The sequence below is a fragment of the Coenobita brevimanus genome, chromosome 110 (genome assembly GCF_032717465.1).
Source record: "Coenobita brevimanus isolate Jiangsu-jjx chromosome 110, ASM3271746v2, whole genome shotgun sequence".
Taxonomy (NCBI): domain Eukaryota; kingdom Metazoa; phylum Arthropoda; class Malacostraca; order Decapoda; family Coenobitidae; genus Coenobita; species Coenobita brevimanus.
This window is the reverse complement of record NC_137063.1, coordinates 29,481,902-29,506,225: the sequence shown is the minus strand read 5'-3', so window position 1 is coordinate 29,506,225 and position 24,324 is coordinate 29,481,902. Positions and strand designations below refer to the sequence as shown.

The following is a 24,324-nucleotide window of genomic DNA, read 5'->3' as shown; positions in this document are numbered from 1 at the left end:
GGTGTAGCGTCTTTGATTGTAACGTCTTTCACTCTGCGGTAATCGACGCAGAAACGCATGGTTCCGTCCTTCTATCGCACGAGTACCACAGGTGAGGACCATGGGCTAGTGGAGTTTGAGATGACACAGGCATCGAGCATATCCTGGACCTGCTGGTCTTCTTCTGCCCGTTGTTTTTTTTTTTTTTTCGGCGTGATGGTTGGCGAATGGGAGGTCCTGTAGTATGAATCTCGTGGCTGAGATAGGTGGTGTGGCCAAGATCGGTTGGGCTGGCGGAGAATAGGTCCTGAAAGTCCAGGAGTAGTTGTTGGAGACTGTTTGTTTGGGAAGGGGATAGATGTGATGGTAGGTTGGGGAGGGTGGGGTGATTGGGGGGTGGTGCTGAGCACGGTTCTGCTTCTTCTGAATTGGCAAGGATGAGTCCTCGTGGCAGAGTTAAAGGTGTTGTGGCGAGGTTTGCGATACGGATTTGGTGGGCATGGGGGGGAGGAAAGTGGGGGAAACTAGACAGGATGATAGGGGTCCAGTGGGTATGGATGGTGAGAAAAGGACTAATGTACCTGAGGGTCTGTTGCATGTCACCCAACCTTTGTGGTGAGGTGGAATGGTAATAGTGGAAGCGATAGTGGCAGCGAAGGATGGAGAGGTGGGTAGTAGGGGTGGAATGGGAGATAGGGATGGAGGGGGATGAAGTGAGGCATTGTGTGAGGCTGGGGTGGGGTTACATGTACAGGTGGGTTGGGGCGGGTGAGCGTTGTGGGGGTGTGGGGGTGTGGGTGGTGGTGGTGTTTTTCCGTTTTCCTTCGTTGTTTTTTTTTTTTTCCTTATTGATGGATGCTTTGTTGGGGCGGGCTGGACTGAAGTGGAGGCGACGCTGATGACAATCGATGGTCGCATGGAGTTTCTGAAGGAGGTCCAGCCCAAGATATCCATCATACTGATTACATGTAGAATCAAATATGATGAATGGGTGGTTGGTAGAGACTTGTTGGTGAGTGCTGGTTTGTAGGGCCCGGGGTTCCCCACGGATGGGTAGGGGCCATCCCCCGCGTCTATGAGGTTGGTTGAGGTGGGGAGGAGTGGGCCGAATGCTGAGGTGTGGCGGGAGTAGAAATGGGAGTAGAGGCATGACCTGGCTGCTCCCGTATCCACCAGTAGTCTTGCCTTGACCTCGTTTAGCCAAATCTTGTTGTAGACTGGGGGTCTGTAGTTGTGTGAGGTGGCCCCCGCCACCGTGGGGAGGTGTGGGGGCGGGCCTAAAAATCCATCTGCTGAGGTTGGGTGTGATCGTCGTGTTCGTCGTCGTCCGGTCCTGGGTAGAGTAGTGGCGGCGCGTCGTCTTCCTGGGCGGCAGCGTCTAACGAGGAGACTTTCTTACGCCCCTGGTGGAAATTCCTGCGCCTGCTTGCCTTGAGCTGCTCTCTTACGTCGTGCAGGGGGCAGGTGCGACTACAGGCCGTGAATTCCCAAGGTTTATGGTAATCAAGTTGCCTTGTTCCCTGGGGTTTGGGCGCTTCTTTTGTGGGTAAGCCCTGGGCACTGTAGGAGGCGGATCTGTAGGCGGCTGGTGAGGCAGCGGTTTAGGTTTTGGTGGAGGGTTGTGACTTGTGGGGAATCTTGTCACTGCGTGAAGGGGTTGTGGTGTGGGACGGGCGGCGAGGAGATGTCTGACGAGTTGCAGGTCCTGATCCATTTCCCCTGAGGGATCATAGATATAGAAGTGCTCCCTGACTGTGCTAGGGAGAATCCTCAGCAGAGCATTAAGTGTGTGAGTATCCCGAGTATTCATTGTTGCCTTGGGATAAGTGGCACTGACGAGGCGCCGAGCCTGGATGAAAGTGTCGTCTAGGTTACCGTCGTAGGTGAGGGCGTCGAGCTGCGAGAGAGCAACAACTCTGCCCATGGAAGGCATGAAAGCCTGTCTCACAATTTGCGTGAACTGGTCCCATGTCAGTTCTGGGACGACTTTTGGTGCGACAGTGGCGATTATTTTTCCCAGGTTAGGTAGTGTGACCGCAATTTTTTCCTTGTCCAAGTCAAACCTTATGTCTAAGAGGGGTTTAATCATATCTAAATACACATCAATGTCACATTGGTCCGGGTTGAATTTCGGCAATTGAATGTGCGGTTTGGCTGCCATTGTGCAAGTTTCCTTTTTCGTTCCTCCGTGCTTTTACTCGGATCCAGAACCACCGCTTGCCACCAGTGTTATGCTGAGTGTTTTTAGGTCGACTCCTCATCCTAAAAACACTAGCGACTGAGCGGGGTCCTCTTTCCGGACCGGAAGTAAAGCACCAACAAAGGAACAGGACATAAAAACTAGGCAGTATACCTTAACACATCTATTGCCTTAATTCTAAAACCGTTACAATATGATACAGAGTGATATTTAAGATACAGGATACAGGGACACAGAGTAGACTTTGATAGCACAAAATACAGTTGTACTTAACACACGATATGATGCATGTCCTTACGGACCCAGGTTCGAATCCCGGCTGGGGCAGGGAACAGTTTAAGGATTTGAATTTCATTAAATCAGGCTTTACTGATCTACCAGAAGACCCGCCGACATGTCGTAAAAATACCCCCGCTAATACCAATACACCAGTCCTGTATGAGACAGCCCTAGCATGTATTCAATATGGACGTTGGGTGTTAGCGCCGAAGTGGTGACATGTAGAGGTGTATGGTATGTAGGAGGACTGCTGGGCCTTGATAGCAGGCTGTGAAGCCTATGCCCAGAGTCGGACACATAAAAAAAAAAAAAAAAAATGTATACCAATATCTTTAGTTATATATATATGGAGATACCCGTATTTCATTTAAACCCAAAATATATATACACTTGATAATAAGGGGAATAAACAAGGTTAAGAGTCCGTGGGGGGAATATTACTATAACGAAGACAGGGTGCGGATCACAACACTCGACACAGTTACCTGGTCACGGCGACACTTTACACAGGCTTTTGATTCTCCCGCGCACCCTGATCGTCATTCACAATTACGGAAAGTTCTTTTATTCTGGGCAGGTGCAATTACTCTTCTTCCTATGATTAAATATTTTCTACTCTGCTGGGTATGTAATTCTTTTGGGTTAATAACAGTAGTCACTGGTTTTGTATGGATCACACTCTGTCACTGTTCACTGTTCCTCTTCCCCTGGCTTATTTTCGGTATAAGGGGCGTCACTTATTTACCCGTGTTTCCTGGGTTGTTTCACTCTGTCACTGTTCGAGGGGAGGACCTCAGGGGGACTCTGCCTGTAACGGATAACACACTACCCGCGGGGGAGTCACTGCCCTGGTCCGGGCCGTCGGTGAGGTGCAGGGAGACCCTCCTGTCTGGGGGCTTCGACCTGAAGGGAGGCCCTTACCTCGGGGTCTCGTCGGTGGGGTGCAGGGAGGCCCTCCTGTCTGGGGGCCTCAACCTGAGAGGTGGCCCTCGGGACTGGGGCCAAACAGCTGGAGGAGGCGGGCCTGGCGTCGGCAGCTCGGCGGGGTGAGGGAGTCGGGGTTGCCCTCGCCTGTAGTCTGCTGGGCTCGCCTGGGGGTCCTGGGGGTGCGGTCGTCTGCCAGGGGACGCGCCGTCAGGGTTGGACTGCGGCCTCGTCTCCTGCTGGTGCCTGCAAAGGACAGAGATTTCCCAGGAGTGGGAGGCAGGTCCGGTCTCGGACTTTGCCTCCACTCTGGTGACACCTCCGGGGCAACACTCCCGGGTGGTGCCGAGCAGTTCCCACAGGGGAACGCGGTAGGCTGAGTATACACGGAGACCATGTCCTCTCCTACATACAGGGAGGGAAGCACAGAGGCGACTCTCTCTCCTGGGTCTGTCACAGCCGTGGCTCCAGGTCTTTTTACCATTGGACCCACTTTTAGCTGTCTGCTAGGGCCTCCTGCCCTTGGAGTGGCTGAGGGTACTAACACCTCGGTGCTCACTAAAGGGCCTCCTGCCCTGGACGTGGCTGAGGGTACTGATGCCTCTGTGCTCACTAAAGGGCCTCTTACCCTGAAAGTGGCTGAGGGCACTGACACCTCTGTGTACACTACTGGGTCTCCTGCCCTGGACGTGGCTGAGGGCACTGACACCTCTGTGCTCACTAAAGGGCCTCTTGCCCTGGAAGTGGCTGAGGGCACTGGCACCTCTGTGCACACTACTGGGCCTCCTGCCCTGGACGTGGCTGAGGGCACTGACACCTCCGTGCTCACTAAAGGGACTCTTGCCCTGGAAGTGGCTGAGGGCACTGACACCTCTGTGCACACTGCTGGGCCTCCTGCCCTTGAAGGGGCAACTATGGCCGTCGCCAAAACGTTACTTGGGACTGAAACCTGTTCAGTCCCACCCCACTGCTGACGATGGTTGTCCCGCCTGCAAGGTCATTGCCGATCCTTGTTCACCTGGTGTCGGGACAGTTGCGAGGAAAAGGGGCGCAGGTCAGTAGTGGATGGGTGACCCTCTTGGCCAGGGTCACTAGTCCCCCCGTTGTCTTCCTGGGGTGGTGGTGTGGCGGTGGCCCGGTGGTGGGGCGCTGGATGGTGGGGTGGGTGGATCGGCGGCGGGCATTGTACCACCGTCTGTATCGAAAAATTCACGACCTCGTGACTGCAGATGGTAGGTGGTGGAGGTGAACGTCTTGTGGGCCGGGGTGAGATGTTGTAGGAGGTTTGCCCAGTGGTGGAATATGTTGTTCGGCTCCCGATGGGGGTTGAGAGAGAGACGGATGAAGGATGGATGTTCGGTCTGGTGTAGGAGGCGGAGAAGATGGGGTGTCCCCCGGATCCTGATGGGTGGTTGGTCGAGAGGGAGCCAGTGGACTCTGGTAACCTTCATCGTGGTGGTTGGTGCCTGGTGGGGAGACAGTAGCTGTATGCTGGACAGTGATGGGGGGGTTGGTGCTTTTATGGGGAATGGGTCTGTGGGAGGAGCATTTCACTTTGGGGAATTGAGATTTGGCAGGATTCCATCGTGCTTGGTGGAGAGGGAGGGTGATGGGGGAGGTGTTTCGGGTAGGGGGGGTTTGTGTTGGTGGGTGTTGGGCCAGGCGTGCACTGGGGGGTGGTGTTGGAGTGTATCTGGATGGTGGGCGTGAAAGGCGGCCTGATCTGGTAGTGGTGGTGGCGAGTGTGGGTGTGGGTGGTGAGGGTGGTATGGGTGGTGAGGGTGGTTGTGCAAGTGGTGGTGGTGAGGGCGTGCGGCTGTTGGGGGGTGAGGCGGGTGGGAGTGCGGTGTGGCGTGTATAATGGGCATGGTCGTGGGGGATGGGGGGGTGTTTGATGGGTTAGGTAGGGGAGCGGTGCGGGTGCAGGTGGCAGGGGGGTGAGAAGTGAGGTGTGAGGAGGTGGCGACATGAGGCGGCGGTGGTGAGGTAGGTGGTGGAGGCGATGTGGTGTGGGAGGTGGTAGGAGGATGGGTGGTAGAGAGGGGTGTGGGAGGCGGTGAGTGGGTGGTGGTGCTGGGTGGGGGTGGTGATGTGGGTGGTGGAGGTGGTGAGTCGGGACCAGGTGTTATGGGGGGTGGTGTGGTTGTTGGTAAGGTGCTGGGTGGGGGTGAGAAGGAGTAAGAGTAGGAGTCTGGGGGGTAATTCTCAGAAATGTCTGTGTGGCCAGGTGTGCGGGAAGAGGTGCGGGGCGCGTGGGTGTGGGGGTGGTCATTGTTCGGTGGGTGGAATGGTTGCATGTGGCGATTGCGATAGGTGCGTTGTTGGCCTTGCTGATTTATGAGTACTTGATAGGGGTTGGGGACTCGGGTTATGATGAAGGGGGCCAATGAATCGGGGTGAGATCTTATTGGGGGTAGGGAGGTGCGCCACGACAACGGATTGGCCAGGTTTGTATGGGTTGGTGTCGGGCGTAAGGTCCTGTTGTGTTTGTAGGTGGTGGAGGCGGCGTTTGAGGTGATGGAGAGGGTCAGTAGTGGAGGGCGGGGTGGGTGGCTGGAGGTGGTGGCGGAGGGGTAGGAGAAGCGGGGTTTCCCCGAAGACTCGTTCGTGTGGTGTTATGCCGTCTTCTCGTGGGCATGTGTTTAGGCCCCATTGTACTATCTTGACATGGGCAGGCCAATCTTCATTCCCTGTTTGCATGATGCGAGTGCGGACCTGATTGAGGAGGGAGCGATGACTTCTTTCACAGATGCTGTTGCCTTGGGGCCAGTAGGGGGATGAGTGGGAGATGTGGAACCCGATTATTTTTGCTAACTCTTGCCAGACTTTTCCCGTGAACTCTGGTGCATTGTCCGAGTGCAAGGCCTGGGGAATGCCAAAATATGGGAATACGTGGCGAGTTAAGGCATCAGCAACGGATACTGCACTGTGATCTTTTGCAGGGCATGCGATGATGAATTTGGAATAGACATCCACGAAGGTGATTATGTATTTGTACCCTGTTTTGGGTGTGAGGGGGCCGACAATGTCGAGGGAAAGTAGTTGCCGGGGTTTTGTTGCTGTTATTTTTCCTGAGGGGCCGGGTGTGCGGGTGATGTCTTTCCCTAAACCACAAGCGCGGCAGGATTGTATAATGTTTTTGGCGATGGTGGAGGGGTTTGGTGTCCAGTACATGTCACTGAAAACTTGTACGAGTTTCTTAGTGCCCAGGTGAATGCCATTGTTGGCGTGAAGGTGCAGCATGGTGTCGTGGGTGGTGGTGGGGCTTAGGACGATGTGGCCATTGGGGTCGAACAGGTGTTCGCTGTGCAGGTGGAGTTTGTTGACAGTGTTTGGCGGGATCCAGGTAGGGCGTTCCTTATTGTGCCACATTTGGATAAGGTCCGGTTCTCCTGAGATGGCGTTGATGGGTAATTGGGAAAGGGCGTCGGCGTTTGTGTGGAGCTTGCCTGGATGGTATGCTATCTCAAAGTCGTATTCCTCGAGAGCTTCTCGCCATCGTATGAGTTGCTCGTTGGTGGTGTTGGACTGGCGTAACCACTGTAGGGATTGGTGATCGGTAATGATAATCACATGGGTGCCTGAGATGTACGAGCAGAAGTAATCAAGTGACCAGATAATTCCTAGGCATTCATTCACGTTTGGTGGCCGCGTAACTTCTCTCCGCAGGGTTTAAGGTAAGGCTGGCACAGGCGATGATATGCTCGTGGCCGTCTTGGACTTGGGCAAGGACAGCCCCTATGGCAAGGAGTGAGACGTTGGTATATAGACAGAAAGGCAGGTTGTAGTCTGGGAAGGCGACAACTGGGGCGGAGGTCAGTTTGGATTTGAGGGTGGTGAATGCGTTCTTTCTGGGTTCTGTCCAGACGAAAGGTTCTCCTTTCTTGATGAGGTCATGCAAAGGTTTGGCGATGTCTCCAAAACCTTTCACGAAACGCCGGTAATAGGAGGTTAAACCTAGGAAAGCTCTGGTTTCGTGCACATCACGAGGTAGGGGGATGTCGGCGATTGCACGCAGCTTGTCGGAGTCAGGAGAGATGCCCTCGGCATTGATCAGGTGTCCGAGGAAGGAGACTGAGCATTCTGCTAAAACACATTTTGTGGGTTTTAGTTTGAGCCCGGCCTGGCATATACGCTGGAATACCTGTTTGAGGCGGTGGAGGTGGTCGGCCCAGGTGTGGCTGAAGACGATGACGTCGTCTAGGTAAGCCAAACAGGTTTCCCAGGTGAGTCCGCTCAGAACAGATTCCATGAGGCGGGAAAATGTGGTGGGGGCGTTGCAGAGTCCAAAGGGGAGGACGTTAAATTCATAGAGCTTCCCATTTGATGTTGAGAAGGCGGTTTTGTGTTTGTCATCGGGGTAGACTGGGACTTGCCAATAGCCTGATTGCAGGTCTAGGGTAGAGAACCATGTCGATCCGTGGAGGAAGTCTAGAGAGTCGTCGATCCTGGGTAGTGGTGTAGCGTCTTTGATTGTAACGTCGTTCACTCTGCGGTAATCGACGCAGAAACGCATGGTTCCGTCCTTCTATCGCACGAGTACCACAGGTGAGGACCATGGGCTAGTGGAGTTTGAGATGACACCGGCATCGAGCATATCCTGGACCTGCCGGTCTTCTTCTGCCCGTTGTTTGGTTTTTTTTCGGCGTGATGGTTGGCGAATGGGAGGTCCTGTAGTATGAATCTCGTGGCTGAGATAGGTGGTGTGGCCAAGATCGGTTGGGCCGGCGGAGAATAGGTCCTGAAAGTCCAGGAGTAGTTGTTGGAGACTGTTTGGGAAGGGGATAGATGTGATGGTAGGTTGGGGAGGGTGGGGTGACTGGGGGGTGGTGCTGAGCACGGTTCTGCTTCTTCTGTATCGCCAATGATGAGTCCTCGTGGCAGAGTTAAAGGTGTTGTGGCGAGGTTTGCGATACGGACTTGGTGGGCGTGGGGGGGAAAGGAAAGTGGGGGAAACTAGACATGATGATAGGGGTCCGGTGGGTATGGATGGTGAGAATAGGACTAATGTACCTGAGGGTCTGTTGAGTGTCACCCAAGCTTTGTGGTGAGGTGGAATGGTAATAGTGGAAGCGATAGTGGCAGGGAAGGATGGAGAGGGGGGTAGTAGGGGTGGAATGGGAGATGGGGATGGAGGGGGATGAAGTGAGGCATTGAATGAGGCTGGGGTGGGGTTACATGTACAGGTGGGTTGGGGCAGGTGAGCGTTGTGGGGGTGTGGGGGTGTGGGTGGTGTGGGGGTGGTGGTGTTGTTTTTCGTTTTCCTTCGTTGTTTTTTTTTTTCCTTGTTGATGGATGCTTGGTTGGGGCGGGCTGGACTGAAGTGGAGGCGACGCTGATGACAATCGATGGTCGCGTGGAGTTTCTGAAGGAGGTCCAGCCCAAGATATCCATCATATTGATTACATGTAGAATCAATATGATGCATGGGTGGTTGATAGAGACTCGTTGGTGAGTGCTGGTTTGTAGGGCCCGGGTTTCCCCACGGATGGGTAGGGAGCCATCCCCCGCATCTATGAGGTTGGTTGAGGTGGGGAGGAGTGGGCTGAATGCTGAGGTGTGGCGGGAGTAGAAATGGGAGTAGAGGCATGACCCGGCTGCTCCCTTATCCACCAGTAGTCTTGCCTTGACCCCGTTTAGCAAAATCTTGTTGTAGACTGGGGGTCTCTAGTTGTGTGAGGTGGCCCCCGCCACCGTGGGGAGGTGCAGGGGCGGGCCTAAAAATCCATCTGCTGAGGTTGGGTGTGATCGTCATGTTCGTCGTCGTCCGGTCCTGGGTAGAGTAGTGGCGGCGCGTCATCTTCCTGGGCGGCGGCGTCTAACGAGGAGACTTTCTTACGCCCCTGGTGGAAATTCCTGCGCCTGCTTGCCTTGAGTTGCTCTCTTACGTCGTGCAGGGGGCAGGTGCGACTGCAGGCCGTGAATTCCCAAGGGTTTATGGTAATCAAGTTGCCTTGTTCCCTGGGGTTTGGGAGCTTCTTTTGTGGGTAAGCCCTGGGCACAGTAGGAGGCGGATCTGTAGGCGGCTGGTGAGGCGGCGGCTTAGGTTCTGGTGGAGGGTTGTGACTTGTGGGGAATCTTGTCACTGCGTGAAGGTGTTGTGGTGTGGGACGGGCGGCGAGGAGATGTCTGACGAGTTGCAGGTCCTGATCCATTTTCCCTGAGGGATCATAGATAGAGAAGTGCTCCCTGACTGTGCTAGGGAGAATCCTCAGCAGAGCATTAAATGTGTGAGTATCCCGAGTATTCATTGCTGCCTTGGGATAAGTGGCACTGACGAGGCGCCGAGCCTGGATGAAAGTGTCGTCTAGGTTACCGTCGTAGGTGAGGGCGTCGAGCTGCGAGAGAGCAACAACTCTGCCCATGGAAGGCATGAAAGCCTGTCTCACAATTTGCGTGAACTGGTCCCATGTCAGTTCTGGGACGACTTTTGGTGCGACAGTGGCGATTATTTTTCCCAGGTTAGGTAGTGTGACCGCAATTTTTTCCTTGTCCAAGTCAAACCTCATGTCTAAGAGGGGTTTAATCATATCTAAATACACATCAATGTCACATTGGTCCGGGTTGAATTTCGGCAATTGAATGTGCGGTTTGGCTGCCATTGTGCAAGTTTCCTTTTTCGTTCCTCCGTGCTTTTACTCGGATCCAGAACCACCGCTTGCCACCAGTGTTATGCTGAGTGTTTTTAGGTCGACTCCTCGTCCTAAAAACACTAGCAACTGAGCGGGGTCCTCTTTCCGGACCGGAAGTAAAGCACCAACAAAGGAACAGGACATAAAAACTAGGTAGTATACCTTAACACATCTATTGTCTTAATTCTAAAACCGTTACAATATGATACAGAGTGATATTTAAGATACAGGATACAGGGACACAGTAGACTTTGATAGCACAAAATACAGTTGTACTTAACACACGATATGATACATGTATACCAATGTCTTTAGTTATATATATATATGGAGATACCCGTATTTCATTAAAACCCAAAATATATATACACTTGATAATAAGGGGAATAAACAAGGTTAAGAGTCCGTGGGGGGAATATTACTATAACGAAGACACGGTGCGGATCACAACACTCGACACTGTTACCTGGTCGCGGCGACACTTTACACAGGCTTTTGATTCTCCCGCGCACCCTGATCGTCATTCACAATTACGGAAAGTTCTTTTATTCTGGGCAGCTGCAATTACTCTTCTTCCTATGATTAAATATTTTCTACTCTGCTGGGTATGTAATTCTTTTGGGTTAATAACAGTAGTCACTGGTTTTGTATGGATCACACTCAGTCACTGTTCACTGTTCCTCTACCCCTGGCTTATTTTCGGTATAAGGGGCGTCATATATTTACCCGTGCTTCCTGGGTTGTTTCACTCTGTCACTGTTCGAGGGGAGGACCTCAGGGGGATTCTGCCTGTAACGGGTAACACACTACCCGCGGGAGAGTCACTGTCCGGGTCCGGGCCGTCGGTGAGGTGCAGGGAGACCCTCATGTCTGGGGGCTTCGACCTCAAGGGAGGCCCTTACCTCGGGGTCTCGTCGGTGGGGTGCAGGGAGGCCCTCCTGTCTGGGGGCCTCGACCTGAGAGGTGGCCCTCGGGACTGGGGCCAAACAGCTGGAGGAGGCGGGCCTTGCATCAGCGGCTCCGCGGGGTGAGGGAGTCGGGGTTGCCCTCGCCTGTAGTCTGCTGGGCTCGCCTGGGGGTACTAGGGGTGCGGTCGTCTGCCAGGGGACGCGTCGTCAGGGTTGGACTGCGGCCTTGTCTCCTGCTGGTGCCTGCAAAGGACAGAGATTTCCCAGGAGTGGGAGGCAGGTCCGGTCTCGGACTTTGCCTCCACTCTGGTGACACCTCCGAGGCAACACTCCCGGGTGGTGCCGAGCCGTTCCCACAGGGGATCGCGGTAGGCTGAGTATACACGAAGACCATGTCCTCTCCTACATACAGGGAGGGAAACACAGAGGCGACTCTCTCTCCTGGGTCTGTCACAGCCGCGGCTCCAGGTCTTTTTACCATGGGACCCACTTTTAGCTGTCTGCTAGGGCCTCCTGCCCTTGGAGTGGCTGAGGGTACTAACACCTCGGTGCTCACTAAAGAGCCTTCTGCCCTGGACGTGGCTGAGGGTACTGACGCCTCTGTGCTCACTAAAGGGCCTCTTACCCTGAAAGTGGCTGACGGCACTGACACCTCTGTGCACACTACTGCGTCTCCTGCCCTGAAAGTGGCTGAGGGCACTGACACCTCTGTGCACACTAAAGGGCCTCTTGCCCTGGACGTGGCTGAGGGCACTGACACCGCTGTGCTCACTAAAGGGCCTCTTGCCCTGGAAGTGGCTGAGGGCACTGACACCTCTGTGCACACTACTGGGCCTCCTGCCCTGGACGTGGCTGAGGGCACTGACACTGTGCTCACTAAAGGTACTCTTGCCCTGGAAGTGGCTGAGGGCACTGACACCTCTGTGCACACTGCTGGGCCTCTTGCCCTTGAGGGGGTAACTATGGCCATCGCCAAAACGTTACTTAGGACTGAAACCTGTTCAGTCCCACCCCACTGCTGACGATGGTTGTCCTGTCTGCAAGGTCGTTGCCGATCCTTGTTCACCTGGTGTCGTGGCAGTTGCAGGGAAAAGGGGCGCAGGTCAGTAGTGGACAGGTAACCCTCTTGCCCTGGGTCACTAGCCCCCCCGTTGTGTCTTCCTGGGGTGGTGGTGTTGCGGTGGCCCGGTGGTGGGGTGGGGGGTGGCGGGGTGGGTGGTTCGGCGGCGGGCATTTTAGATAGATCAAATGTCAAAACCCTTTCTCTATCAAGTGATACTAAGAGTAAATTAGAAAGACGTATCCTTTCCCAATATTACTATAACTCTGTTCCGGCTCATCACGAGTCCTTCCCCTCCCCGCCCCCGTGTGAACTCACCCTCTCGCGCTCTCACGCCGCCCGTGTTCCCTGTACACCTGGTCACTAGACTTTCTGTATTGGCAACCGTAGTGGTTAAGTCAGTATCCTGCGAGATACTAATATCCTAAGTAAGGTTTTATTTCTGTGTCACTATTCGTGTTGTAATATCTGTATTTTGTCCTGTGTCTGGCTGTGGGAATATACGTGTAAAAGGTTATTGCCTAGAGTTTTTGTGTCGTGCCTCTCATTGCATTAAGCTCCGGTCACGAAAGAGGACCCCGCTACACGTTAGGTGTTTTAGGACTGAGGAGTCGGGCCTTTTTCACCTAGCATTTCAATATATATATATATATATATATATATATATATATATATATATATATATATATATATATATATATATATATATATATATATTTATAATACATATGAGATGCGTTGCTTACAAGATAGTGTCCCCGAAAACAAGGTGAGAGGAGAACAGCGTAGTGCCCCCAGAAACACACCGACATCCCTACCCGGACCCCACGGAGTAGCTGGATCCACACTATAGTCCTTTCACCGCAAGAAGTCCGTTCAGGGTGAGGCCCACCTGGTGAATCACCTTTAGCTATTCTGCCAAATCAACCGTAGTACATCCCTCTCTCTTATTTCCCATCTATCTGCTATTTGAAACTGTTTTTTATATTCTGTATATAGTAAAGGAAGCTATATAGTATACTGAGTATCACTTTTTAGAATTATAACAACGATTTGAATTAATTCTATGACACGTGGCAGCGCTTTTTTCCCATGTTGCCACGCCGTAGAGTTGCCAATTTGACCACCAATTATCGGATTATCACTCTGTCTCCCTACCTACCCCCATCCCACCTGTTTCTCTCTCTCTCTCTCTCTCTCTCTCTCTCTCTCTCTCTCTCGTCAATATAACAGAAAGTTCTGATGACGAAGAAGATTATGATTAAAGATCAGAGAGAGGATTAGGCCTACATGGGAAACCTCTGAAAAATAAAACGCGCCTAGATTTTTACCTCATAGGTGGTGTGGAAACTGAAATGCGTGACTTAAAGAACAGTGCCCCCGGAATATACCATAGTACCCCCGACGACAGGGCAAGCCAAACACTCCTCAGTATGCCCGAGGATGCGCCGACACCCCCACACGGACCCCACGGGGTAGCCGCCACCAGTCACCACCACTCCCGGCAACAGCGACATATGTCAGCCCGGGCTGTGCGCCCATGTATCATGCAGCCACCACGCCGTCGCCGCCGTAGGAGAAGAACACTACCTTCACGGAGTGGAATTGTTGAGTCAGCTATGGGTGGAGTTGTAAAAGACACTCCAGACGGCGCCCCTCTGGTAGAGATGATCTATGATCGCTCCCATCCTCGTGAGACGATCTATGGTCGCTCCCATCCTCGTGAGACGATCTATGGTCGCTCCCATCCTCGTGAGACGATCTATGGTCGCTCCCATCCTCGTGAGACGATCTATGGTCGCTCCCATCCTCGTGAGACGATCTATGGTCGCTCCGAAAGTGCTCCAGTAGAGACGATCTATGGTCGCTCCCATCCTCATGAGACGATCTCTGGTCGCTCCGAAAGTGTTCCGGTAGAGACGATCTATTGTCGCTCCCACCCTCGTGAGACGATCCATGGTCACTCCGAAAGTGCTCCAGTAGAGACGATCTATGGTCGCTCCCATCCTCGTGAGACGATCTATGGTCGCTCCGAAAGTGTTCCGGTAGAGACGATCTATTGTCGCTCCCACCCTCGTGAGACGATCCATGGTCACTCCGAAAGTGCTCCAGTAAAGACGATCTATGGTCGCTCCCATCCTCGTGAGACGATCTATGGTCGCTCCGAAAGTGCTCCGGTAGAGACGATCTATGGTCGCTCCCATCCTCATGAGACGATCTATGGTCGCTCCCATCCTCGTGAGACGATCTATGGTCGCTCCGAGAGTGTCTTGGTAGAGATGATCTATTGTCGCTCCCTTCCTCGTGAGACGATCTATTGTCGCTCCAAGGGTGTGCAGAGAGGTAAGGAGAGAGACGTCCCTATGGCAGGAGACTAGAGCCCAGGCTTCCTGTCCCAGAGTGACCCAGACAGGCCTCACAGCCTCCCCTGGTCTCTGTTCCCTACGTCTGGCTCTAGAGCAGACGCACCTGACGGACCCCAGTGGAAGTCACTGCCGCAGCCCTCCTCTGTCGGCGCCCCTAGACGCTGGAGACTGCAGCCCACAGTCTCTCTCGGTTCTCCCCAGGACACCCGGGCGCGATCTCCCTACGCCCCCACGACGCCGTAAGGCCCTCACGACAGGCCGGGACTTATCACAGAGGTTCCTGGAGCTATTCGGCCCCAGTCCCAAGGGCCACACGCCTGAGCCCAGCCCAGAAGTCACGGGTAGCCCAGGACGCGAGAGGACGCCCTTACGAGTTATCCTGTGCCCTCTAGGCACGCCTCGCATTGGCGGTGCCCCTAGCCCGGCAGGATCGCCGACATGTTCCTGCCTATCCCCCTGATGAATACGTGTGATACTGTAGCACGAGTGATTTAGGTTAAGTGTGATTTCCCCTAATATAATTATTGTGCAGTGATTTCATATAGTGAATATCGGGGTAAATAAGATCACAGTGAGAAGCTAAAGAACGAGTGTGTGGAACAAGATCTGATGAACTATGACTATGAGTGACATCCCTGTTATACAACTGGTAACCCTGTGCCGCCTGGAGAATCCCCTATAAAGACATATCCCCATTACTGTGAAGGAATATGGTGAAAGGGAGTATTAATGGTATTCTCTCCCTCCCCCACGCTACCCATAAATCTTGTTTATCACCCTCTCTCACTCCAATATCCCGAGTAAGTGTGAATCAAGAATAAAATCAATTGCCAAAGTCCCTTGGCTAGTGGAAACCACATAAACTTCACGGCTAATATCTGCCGCTCTCCAGTATTACCATAACTTTCCCCTAGCCATCACAAGTCACTCCCCGCACCTCCCCTATCTCCTCCTCGTGAGACTCAACCCCCTCCCGCGCCCCCGCGCGCGCCTATATTTACTGCACTCTTGATACACTCGGATTGATTGTGTTGTCATTACTATCAGAGAAGCAAGTATCCTGCGAGATACACATATCCTAGACAAGGTTTTATATTGCTATGTATTGTGCTGTAATATCTGCTGATTTGTTCTGTGTCTGATTGTGGTAATATACGTGTAAAGGTTGTTGCCTAGAGTTTTTGTGTCCTGCCTCTCTTTATTGCACTAAGCTCCGGTCTCGAAAGAGGACCCCGCTCCACGTTAGGTGTAATAGGAACGAGAAATCGAGCTTAATTTCACCTAGCATTACAGAAACAAAGTTGAAAATAAATAATAAATATATACAATATATATATATATATATATATATATATATATATATATATAGAGAGAGAGAGAGAGAGAGAGAGAGAGAGGGAGGGAGGGAGGGAGACACAGGTGGGATGGGGGTAGGTAGGGAGGCAGAGTGATAAATCGATAATTGGTGGTCAAATTGGCACGTCGCACTCGGGGAAATTCCAACTTCTGCCACACCCTGAACGGACTTCTTGTTGCGAAAGGAGTATAGGGGATCCGATGCGACAATGACATAAGGCAGCCCGGGGCGTGCGCCCTTACAACACCCAACCGTCGCACCGCCACCCTAGCAGGAGGAGGACACTACCTTTGGGGAATGGGATTGCCGGATCAGCCCGGGGTGGAGCTGATATCTCAGTTCCTGACAGCGCCCCTCTGGAGACGGCCAATTGCCGCTCCCGCCTTTATCAGTCGGCCAAGCGTTGCACTGAAGGTGTTTCCCTCAAGACGGCCTACTGCCGCTCTTCTCTTCTGCCCAAGGAGACGGCCTACTGCTGCTCCTCCCTCCTGCCGAAGGAGACGGCCTATTGCCACTCTGAAGGCACTGCCCCTGAGATGGCCTATTGCTGCTCATCCCTCCTGCTGGAGGAGACAGCCTACTGTCGCTCTGAAGGCACTGCCCTTGAGACAGCCTATTGCTGCTCATCCCTCCTGCCAAAGGAGATGGCCTACTGCCGCTCTGAAGGTGCTGCCCCTGAGACGGCCGATTGCCGCTCCTCCCTCCTGCTGAAGGAGGCGGCCTACTGCCGCTCTGAAGGTGCTGCCCCTGAGACGGCCAATTGCCTCTCCTCCCTCCTGCCAAAGGAGACGGCCTACTGCCGCTCTGAAGGTGCTGCCCCTGAGACGGCCGATTGCTGCTCTTCCCTCTTGCCGAAGGAAACGGCCAATTGCAGCTCCGAAGGCACTGCCCCTGAGACGGCCTACTGCCGCTCCCCCCTCCTGCAGAAGAGGACGGCCTACTGTCGCTCAAGAGGTGACCAGAGGCGCACTGACTCCCCCACACAGGCCACGGCCAATTGCTGGGCCTTGGCGCCCTAATTGCGCCCCTGGGCAGCCACGGCCAATTGTCGGGCCCCACGGCCAAAAGGAGGTGTTGTCATCGCCCCTGCGTGAGGCAGGTACCCAGCTCTCCAGCAACAGAGAGACTCTGTGAGGCCTAATGGCTTCCCCTGGCCTCCGGTCTCTACGCTTGGCCCAGGAGAAGACCCACCTGACGGATCCTAGTGCAGGACGGTGCCGCAGCCCCTCCCTGACAGCGCCCCTCGATTCTGGGGACCGCAGTCCTCAGTCCCTCCAGGCCCTCTCCAGGACACCCGGGCATGACCTCTCCATGCCCAAGAGACGGCGTAAGACCTCCACCTCCGGCCGAAACCTGAGCCAGAGATTTCTGGACCTGTTTGGCCCCAGCCCTGAGGGTCACACCCCTAAACCTAGCCCAGAGACTGCGGGCTCCTGCGCCACGTGCAGCCCTGGACGCGAGAGGACGCCCCTGCGAGCCGTCCCGTGCCCTCTCGGCACGCCCCCGCATGGCGGTGCCCCTAGTCCGGCAGAGTAGACGCCGGCGTGTCTCCCCGCCGCCCCCACGACACGAGTGAATTATGTTAAGTGTGGTATTGCCCCAGAACTAGGGAAGTGAAATTATGTTAAGTGTGACGTTGCCCTAGAAAACAGGTTACAGTGATACAGTGACTTAATGTATGTCAAATATCGGGGTGAGTGAAATCACGGGTGAATGAGTAAGAACGAGTATAGCGAGTGAGTTCTGAGGAAACCGACTCACAAGTGACGCCCTTGTACAAAAACAAGTAAGACTCTTCACCCGGGGAATCCTCTGTAGTGAAAATATACCCATGTCCCTTGTTACCAGAAAACAATAGAGAAAGTGAGAATATCCTCCCGTTTATACTACCGTAAACACAGTGAATATCCAGTGTCCCTCTGCTCCCTCGCTTCCTAAAGAATCTCTTCCCAACAGCTAACGTAACATAAACAAGAGATAGACTCAAATGTCAAAACCCCTTTGCTATCAGGTGATGCTAAGTTTGAATTAATAATACTTACCCTCTCCCAATATTACCATAACTCTGTTCCGGCCCGTCACGAGTCCTTCCCCCCTCCCTCCCCCGTGTGAACTCTCTCTCCCCGCACTCCCACGCGCGCCCGTGTTCCCTGTAGGGCCTGTCCACCTGTTCACTAGACTTTCTGTATTGGCAACAGTATTAGTTAAGCCAGTATCCTGTGACATACTAATATCCTAGTTAAGGTTTTATTTCTGTGTCATATATTGTGTTGTAATATCTGCTGCTTTTGTCCTGTGTCTGACTGTGGTAATACACGTGTAAAAGGTTATTGCCTGAAGTTTTTGTGTCCGGCCTCTCTTTCATTGCACCAAACTCCGGTCTCGAAAGAGGACCCCGCTACACGTTAGGTGCTTTAGGACCGAGGAGTCGGGCCTTTTTCACCTAGCATTACAATATATATATATATATATATATATATATATATATATATATATATACTTTTCTGTTTGATAAGTTGATGAGATATGTTACCCTAGAAAGGAAACCCTGTATTTCAGTAACGTTAACAGAAACCCCGGGAGAATTTCTCCTGGTTTTGAAAAATAAAAAAAAAATACTTATGTACAAAATTATTTTATTTTGAAGATATACAACGAAAATAGAGCTCTTCCTCTTTCATTTAACCTACTTTAAATCTAGTTTGTACCTTAAATTATTAATGATATTTAAATTTAAAAAAAGTAACTAAAAAGTGGAATATTTTGTATATGACTCTACACAAATATTCATAAAAAAAAATAAACTACTGGACCGATTGACTTCCCTGGTGGTGTGAGCAGTCTTTGGTCGTGCGAGCATACCCTGGCTGGGTTCCACCCCTCTACCTCAGCTACAAACTGTATGGGAGACACACGAAAAAAGGGTATTTTTTCAATAGGCAAATAATGGTTATTTTTGTTATTTATTGTTTTCCACACTTTTACTATGGCAAACTATGCTTGAAATGACACCAAAACATCACTGAAACATTACTGGGCAGCACTGCCCAGTGACGGTATGTCACAGACAGTGGTGATCGAGGTGTCAGGGAGCGGGGCAGGGAAGGTGAACGCAGCCGTGACTGTGCCCAGGGAGTGATTAGTGCCTTCCCCACTTTCAGCATGAAGTTCTTGCGGCTCACGCCACATTCTTGCTGTGTATGATGAAGGAGTTGACATTGGCAGCACAACACACGTTAACGGAAACTCTGGGAGAAATTCTCCCGAAATGCGATTTATGGACAAAACCCAGCAAGCGAGCCGGACCGCACACCCACCCTCGACCGAGACAGACAATGGCCTGAAGGTATTGGGCGTGCCGGGCTGGACCCACGCTTCTGCATGGGTGAATCACATGATCGTCTCGTGCGCCCGGAGGAAATTCTCCCGGGGTTTCCTTTCTAGAGACCAAAAGACAGCAGGTCAGAGATTCATTTTATTGCTTTTCACTTTCCTTTACATTAAATACTCTAATTTCCTTGTGGTTATTATCATTGTTTTACAGTAAGGGAGGAGGTGCTATGTGGTGCACCAGGATTCTTTTGGCAGTACTTCAGTGTGCCATGATACACTAGTTAGTAAATAGTCTGGCCATGAGCTAGACTTCGATTATAATATATTAGGGAACTTTTTCAGGGGTAGGGGGGGCCTGTAGTCGATAATCTTGTCCTGGGCCTGGCGATGGCTGATGGGGCCCCTACTCCATACTCAGGTATCCTTTCCCCTTCCTCATTTCTCATACCCATAGGATGACGGAAGTGGAAGGGAAGCAAGCTGACTTCATACTGAAGCTGAAGAACCCTTTCGACTTGGATCATGCGGAGGCCATGAAGCTGAAGAAGAAAGTATCAGATAAGGCGTTTCTGGAGGTTCAACAGGAGAAAGGCCACCAAGATATCGTACTCAGTATTGATCGGAAGCTGTCCAATGCTGATGCAAAGAAGCTTGAAAGAAAGGAGGTTTCACCAGTTCAGGAACTATGAGAGCAGCAGCGGCGAGCAGCAGTGGAATCTTCCGTCGAGCTGGAGAACTCTGAAGAAGGTGAAGAAGTCAAAGAACTTGTTCCCGGACCATCCACGTCAGCTACCATATTCTCACCCAAATGACAACGATCCTGATCTCATGCACCTATCATCACTCCGGAGATGTCTAATGCTGTGGACTGCACAAAGACCAGCGACTGAAATGCTGTCCACATCTTGGCTGCTGCAGCATTTGCATGTAGCAAAGATCCTTCAATGATGGCTTTGATTTTGCAGAGCATCCATCGGGGGCAGATCAAGGCCTGTGGCAAAAGGGAGGTAGCTCTGTACTTACCCTACAAGCCTTGTGTTCCCCCCACCTTTCACTGGGATGGGAAGTTGGTTACTGATGAAAATGGTCAAGAAAAGTTCAAACATTTACCCATTCTGGTGTTTGGAGAGGGAATTGTGAAGCTGCTGAAAGTCCCCAAGCTGCGACCAGGGACAGGAACTGCCATGGTGGAGGTGATCTTGTCTACCTTGCAAGAATGAAACCTGGTGAATTTGGTGACAAGTATGGCCTTTGACACAACTGCTAGCAACACTGCAATTTGCTCTGGGGTCTGCACTCTCCTGCAGCAGAAGGTGGAGAAGGAACTCCTACCCCTAGCCTGCAGGACGTACATCAGAGAGATCATCATCCAGAAAGTCTTCACAATCTGTACTGGCATCATCACATTAGGGCCGGACATCCCTCTCTTACAGCGTTTCAAGCAGGGATGGGCCTCTGTCGCAGCAGATTGCTTCTAGCCGCACACCAACCTTCCTCCCCATTGTGACAAGATCATTGCCTTCTGTCGTCTTCAACTCGCCATCCAACAGCCATGTGATGATTAACAGGAAGTTGCTTGAACTCACAGTGATCATCCCCGGTGGAGTTCCTCTTTGTGGCTTCCACATAACGCAGCCTGGAGCCTACCACCTTGCCCATTGGATGGCCAAAATCAGATACAGTAAAACCTCACTATAATGGACTTATTGGGGCCCATGCCATTCTGAAAAAGACAAAATTCCAATAAAAGAGACATCACGACTTTGCCCCTGCTAACCCTCACTGTCTTCACTATATCAGACATTAGTTCAGATCGCATCAATGGTTTTTAAACTGTTTTCACTACCATTGCAGTACTGAACTGTATTATACATTCACGGCTTCTATTTTTATCGGACTTTTTCTGATACATGGTCCAGTAGCTCCTCGAGTCCGATAAAAGCGAATTCTGGTCTATTAAGTCCATTATACCAAGATTTTACTGTACTCAGTTAATTTTTACTTCTTCCGCAGGCAGTTCAAGCTCACTGCTTGACAGCTCGCCACATTTGAGCAGCTTGTCATCTTTGCCATCAGAATCTATGTCCCGTACTGGTTCACAGCGTCAGTTGCCGTGTCTGCTCCTTCGAACAACCTCAAGTTCCTTCAAGACATCCTGGACTATGATGACTCAAACATCGCATCCACTTTTTTTTTTTTTATGTGAGGAAGAAGGAACCAAAGGCCATGAGCCCGCAAAACTGTTCCTTCCAAGAGAAAAAAAAAATACAAGAGACAGCCAAATTCAAGATCCATTCATTTCGAGATGCCTGGACACACTGCGTTTGAAAGACTGGAGATCATAGGAAGCAGGAATTACAGACAGAGGGAGACAGTTCCAGAGTTGACCTGTTGCATAAATGAAGGACTGGGAGTAACGGTTAACTCTTGCATTAGAGAGTTGGACAGAAAAGGGGTGAGAGTTTGTTGCTAGACATGTGCTATGCGCCAGTCGTAGAAGTGGAGGAATGCATGCAGACAGTTCAGAGGAACAGTGACCATTAAAGTAGCGATAGAAAAGAGATAAAGATGCAACACTGCAGCGGAGAAACAGAGGTTGAAGGGAGTCAGTAAGAGGAGGAGAGTTAATGAGACGAAAAGTCTTTGACTCCACCCTATTGAGAAGAGCTGTATGTGGGAAGCCTCCCCACACATGAGAGTTGTACTCCACACAGGGGCGGATAAAACCCCTGTATAGAGTCAACAATTGTGCAGGGGCAAAGAAGGAACAGAGTCGGCTTAGCACACCCAATCACTTGGAAGCAGATTTTACAAGAGATGTAATATGATCTTTCCAAGACAAGTCCCGAGCAAATGAAACCCCAAGCATGTTCAAGGATGATGCAGGATTAAGTTGAGTATTATTAAACATAAGTGGGTATACCTGTGGAAGATTTTGTCGGGTTGATAGGTGCAAAAATTGAGTCTTTGATGCATTAAAAACAAGATTATTTTTACCCCAGTCAGAGATACGAGCCAAGTCAGACATTAGGTGTGCCATAGCCTCATCCCTTGCCTGTTGAAGTAACTGCTGAGATGGACGTTGTGGGAATCGAATGGAAAGGTGAAGGGTGGAGTCATCAGTGTATGAGTGGATAGGGTTAGATGTACAGCTTAGAAGGTCATTGATGAATAAAAGGAAGAGAGTTGGTGATAGGACAGAGCCCTGAGGAACACCACTGTTAATAGATCTAGGAGAAGAACGATAGCCGTCTACAACAGCGGCTATAGAAAGACCAGAAAGGAAGCTAGAGATGAAGGCACAGAAAGAAGGATAGAAACCGTAAGAGGGCAGTTTGGAAATTAAAGATTTATGCCAGACTCGATCGAAAGCCTTTGAGATGTCAAGTCCAATGGCAAAGCTTTTGCCAAAGTCCCGAAAGGAGGATGACCAGGAGTCTGAAAGGTAGGTGAGAAGATCGCCTGTGGAGCGTCCCTGACGGAACCCATACTGACGATCAGAAAGAAGGTTGTGATAGGAAAGAATAGACTCAAAAACTTTTGAGATACAGGATGTTAAAGCAATTGGACGATAGTTAGAGGGTTGAGAATGGTCACCCTTCTTTGGGACTGGCTGAATGAGAGCAAACTTCCAGCAAGAAGGAAAGGTACAAGTTGACAGACAAAGGCGAAAGAGTTTGCCTAGGCAGGGTGAAATGCGTGGCTTTGACGGACACACATACGGTACTCCAGAATATTCCGGAGAATACCATAGTATCCCCGACAACGAGGCGAACCAGAAGCAGTGGAGTTCGCCCTCAAGAATGCCGACACCCCCACTCGGACCCCACGGGGTAGCTGCCACCAGCCACCACCACTCCGGGCAACAACGACGTATGTCAGCCCAGGCCGTGCGCCCCTGAGACATTCAACCACCACGCCGCCGCCACCGTAGGCGAAAGACACTACCTTCGCGTGGCGGAATCACCGAGTTAGGTAGGGGTGGAGTCAGAAACAATACTCCAGGCAGCGCCCCTCTGGTAGAGACGATCTATGGTCGTTCCCACAGTGAACAGGTAGAGACGATCTATGGTCGCTCCCACAGTGAACAGGTAGAGACGATCTATGGTCGCTCCCACAACATCCAGGTAGAGACGATCAATGGTCGCTCCCTTAAAACCCCGGTAGAGACGATCAATGGTCGCTCCCATAACACCCAGGTAGAGACGATCAATGGTCGCTCCCTTGGCCCTCCGGTTGAGACGATCAACGGTCGCTCCCACAGTGCTCGGGTAGAGATGATCAATGGTCACACCCCCCACAACCAGGTAGAGACGATCAATGGTCGCTCCCCCAAAGCTCAGGTAGAGACGATCAATGGTCGCTCCCTTAGCCCTCCGGTCGAGATGATCAATGGTCGCTCCCCCAAAGCCCAGGTAGAGACGATCAATGGTCGCTCCCTTGGCCTTCCGGTTGAGACGATCAATGGTCGCTCCCACAGTGCTCGGGTAGAGACGATCAATGAATTCGCTCCCCAAAATCCAGGTAGAGACGATCAACGGTCGCTCCCCCAAAGCTCAGGTAGAGACGATCAACGGTCGCTCCTCAGCACTCCGGTCGAGACGATCAATGGTCGCTCCACAATATTCGGGTAGGGAGACGATCAATGGTCGCTTCCCCCAGTGTCCGGGTAGAGACGATCGATGGTCGCTCCCAGGGTGTAGTGAGGAGAGGGACGTCTCCACAACCGGAGGTTGAACTCCAGGGGTCTCGCTCCAAAATATCTCGGAGAGACCTCCCTGTTTCCCCCGGCCTCTGTTCCCTACGCGTGGCCTTCGAGCAGACACACCTGTCGGGCTCCCGTGACAGCCGCTGCCGCAGCCCTCCCCTGACGGCGCCCCTGGTCGTGGGAGACCGCAGTCTGTCGCCTCTTCCGGCCCGCCCTAGGACACCCGGGCGAGACCTCACCACGCCCCCGCGACGCCGGGACCTGACCCAGAGGTTCCTAGACCTCTTCGGCCCCAGTCCTACGGGCCTTACACCGGAGCCCATTCCGGAAACCCCCGGACGTGAGAGGACGCCCTCGCGAGCCGCCCCGTGCCCTCCCGGCTCGCCCCGCCCGGACGACGCCCTCAGTCCGACCGGATCGCGGATGCCGTGTCCTTGTTTCTCTCCATGAGAAAATACGAGTGACCCTGTAACAATTGTGAAGTAGGTTAAGTGTGACTCCCTGTCTCTTAGAATAAGTATTGTGCAGTGACTTTATGTAATCTCCATTGGGGTAAATCAGAACACAATGTCCAGTTG

The 24,324-nt window shown here is 52.1% G+C and overlaps 1 protein-coding gene across 1 annotated transcript in view; it reads left to right on the top strand.

Moving 5' to 3' along the window:
* Window positions 1–4,764: 4,764 nt before the first annotated feature.
* LOC145417526 (tryptase-like) overlaps window positions 4,765–24,324 on the top strand; it is a 386,101-nt gene continuing 366,541 nt past the window's right edge. The window contains exons 1-2 of the mRNA XM_080286235.1: window positions 4,765–4,851; window positions 4,960–4,968. Coding sequence (XP_080142361.1) covers window positions 4,765–4,851; window positions 4,960–4,968 — 96 coding nt within the window. The remainder of the gene's footprint in view (window positions 4,852–4,959; window positions 4,969–24,324) is intronic.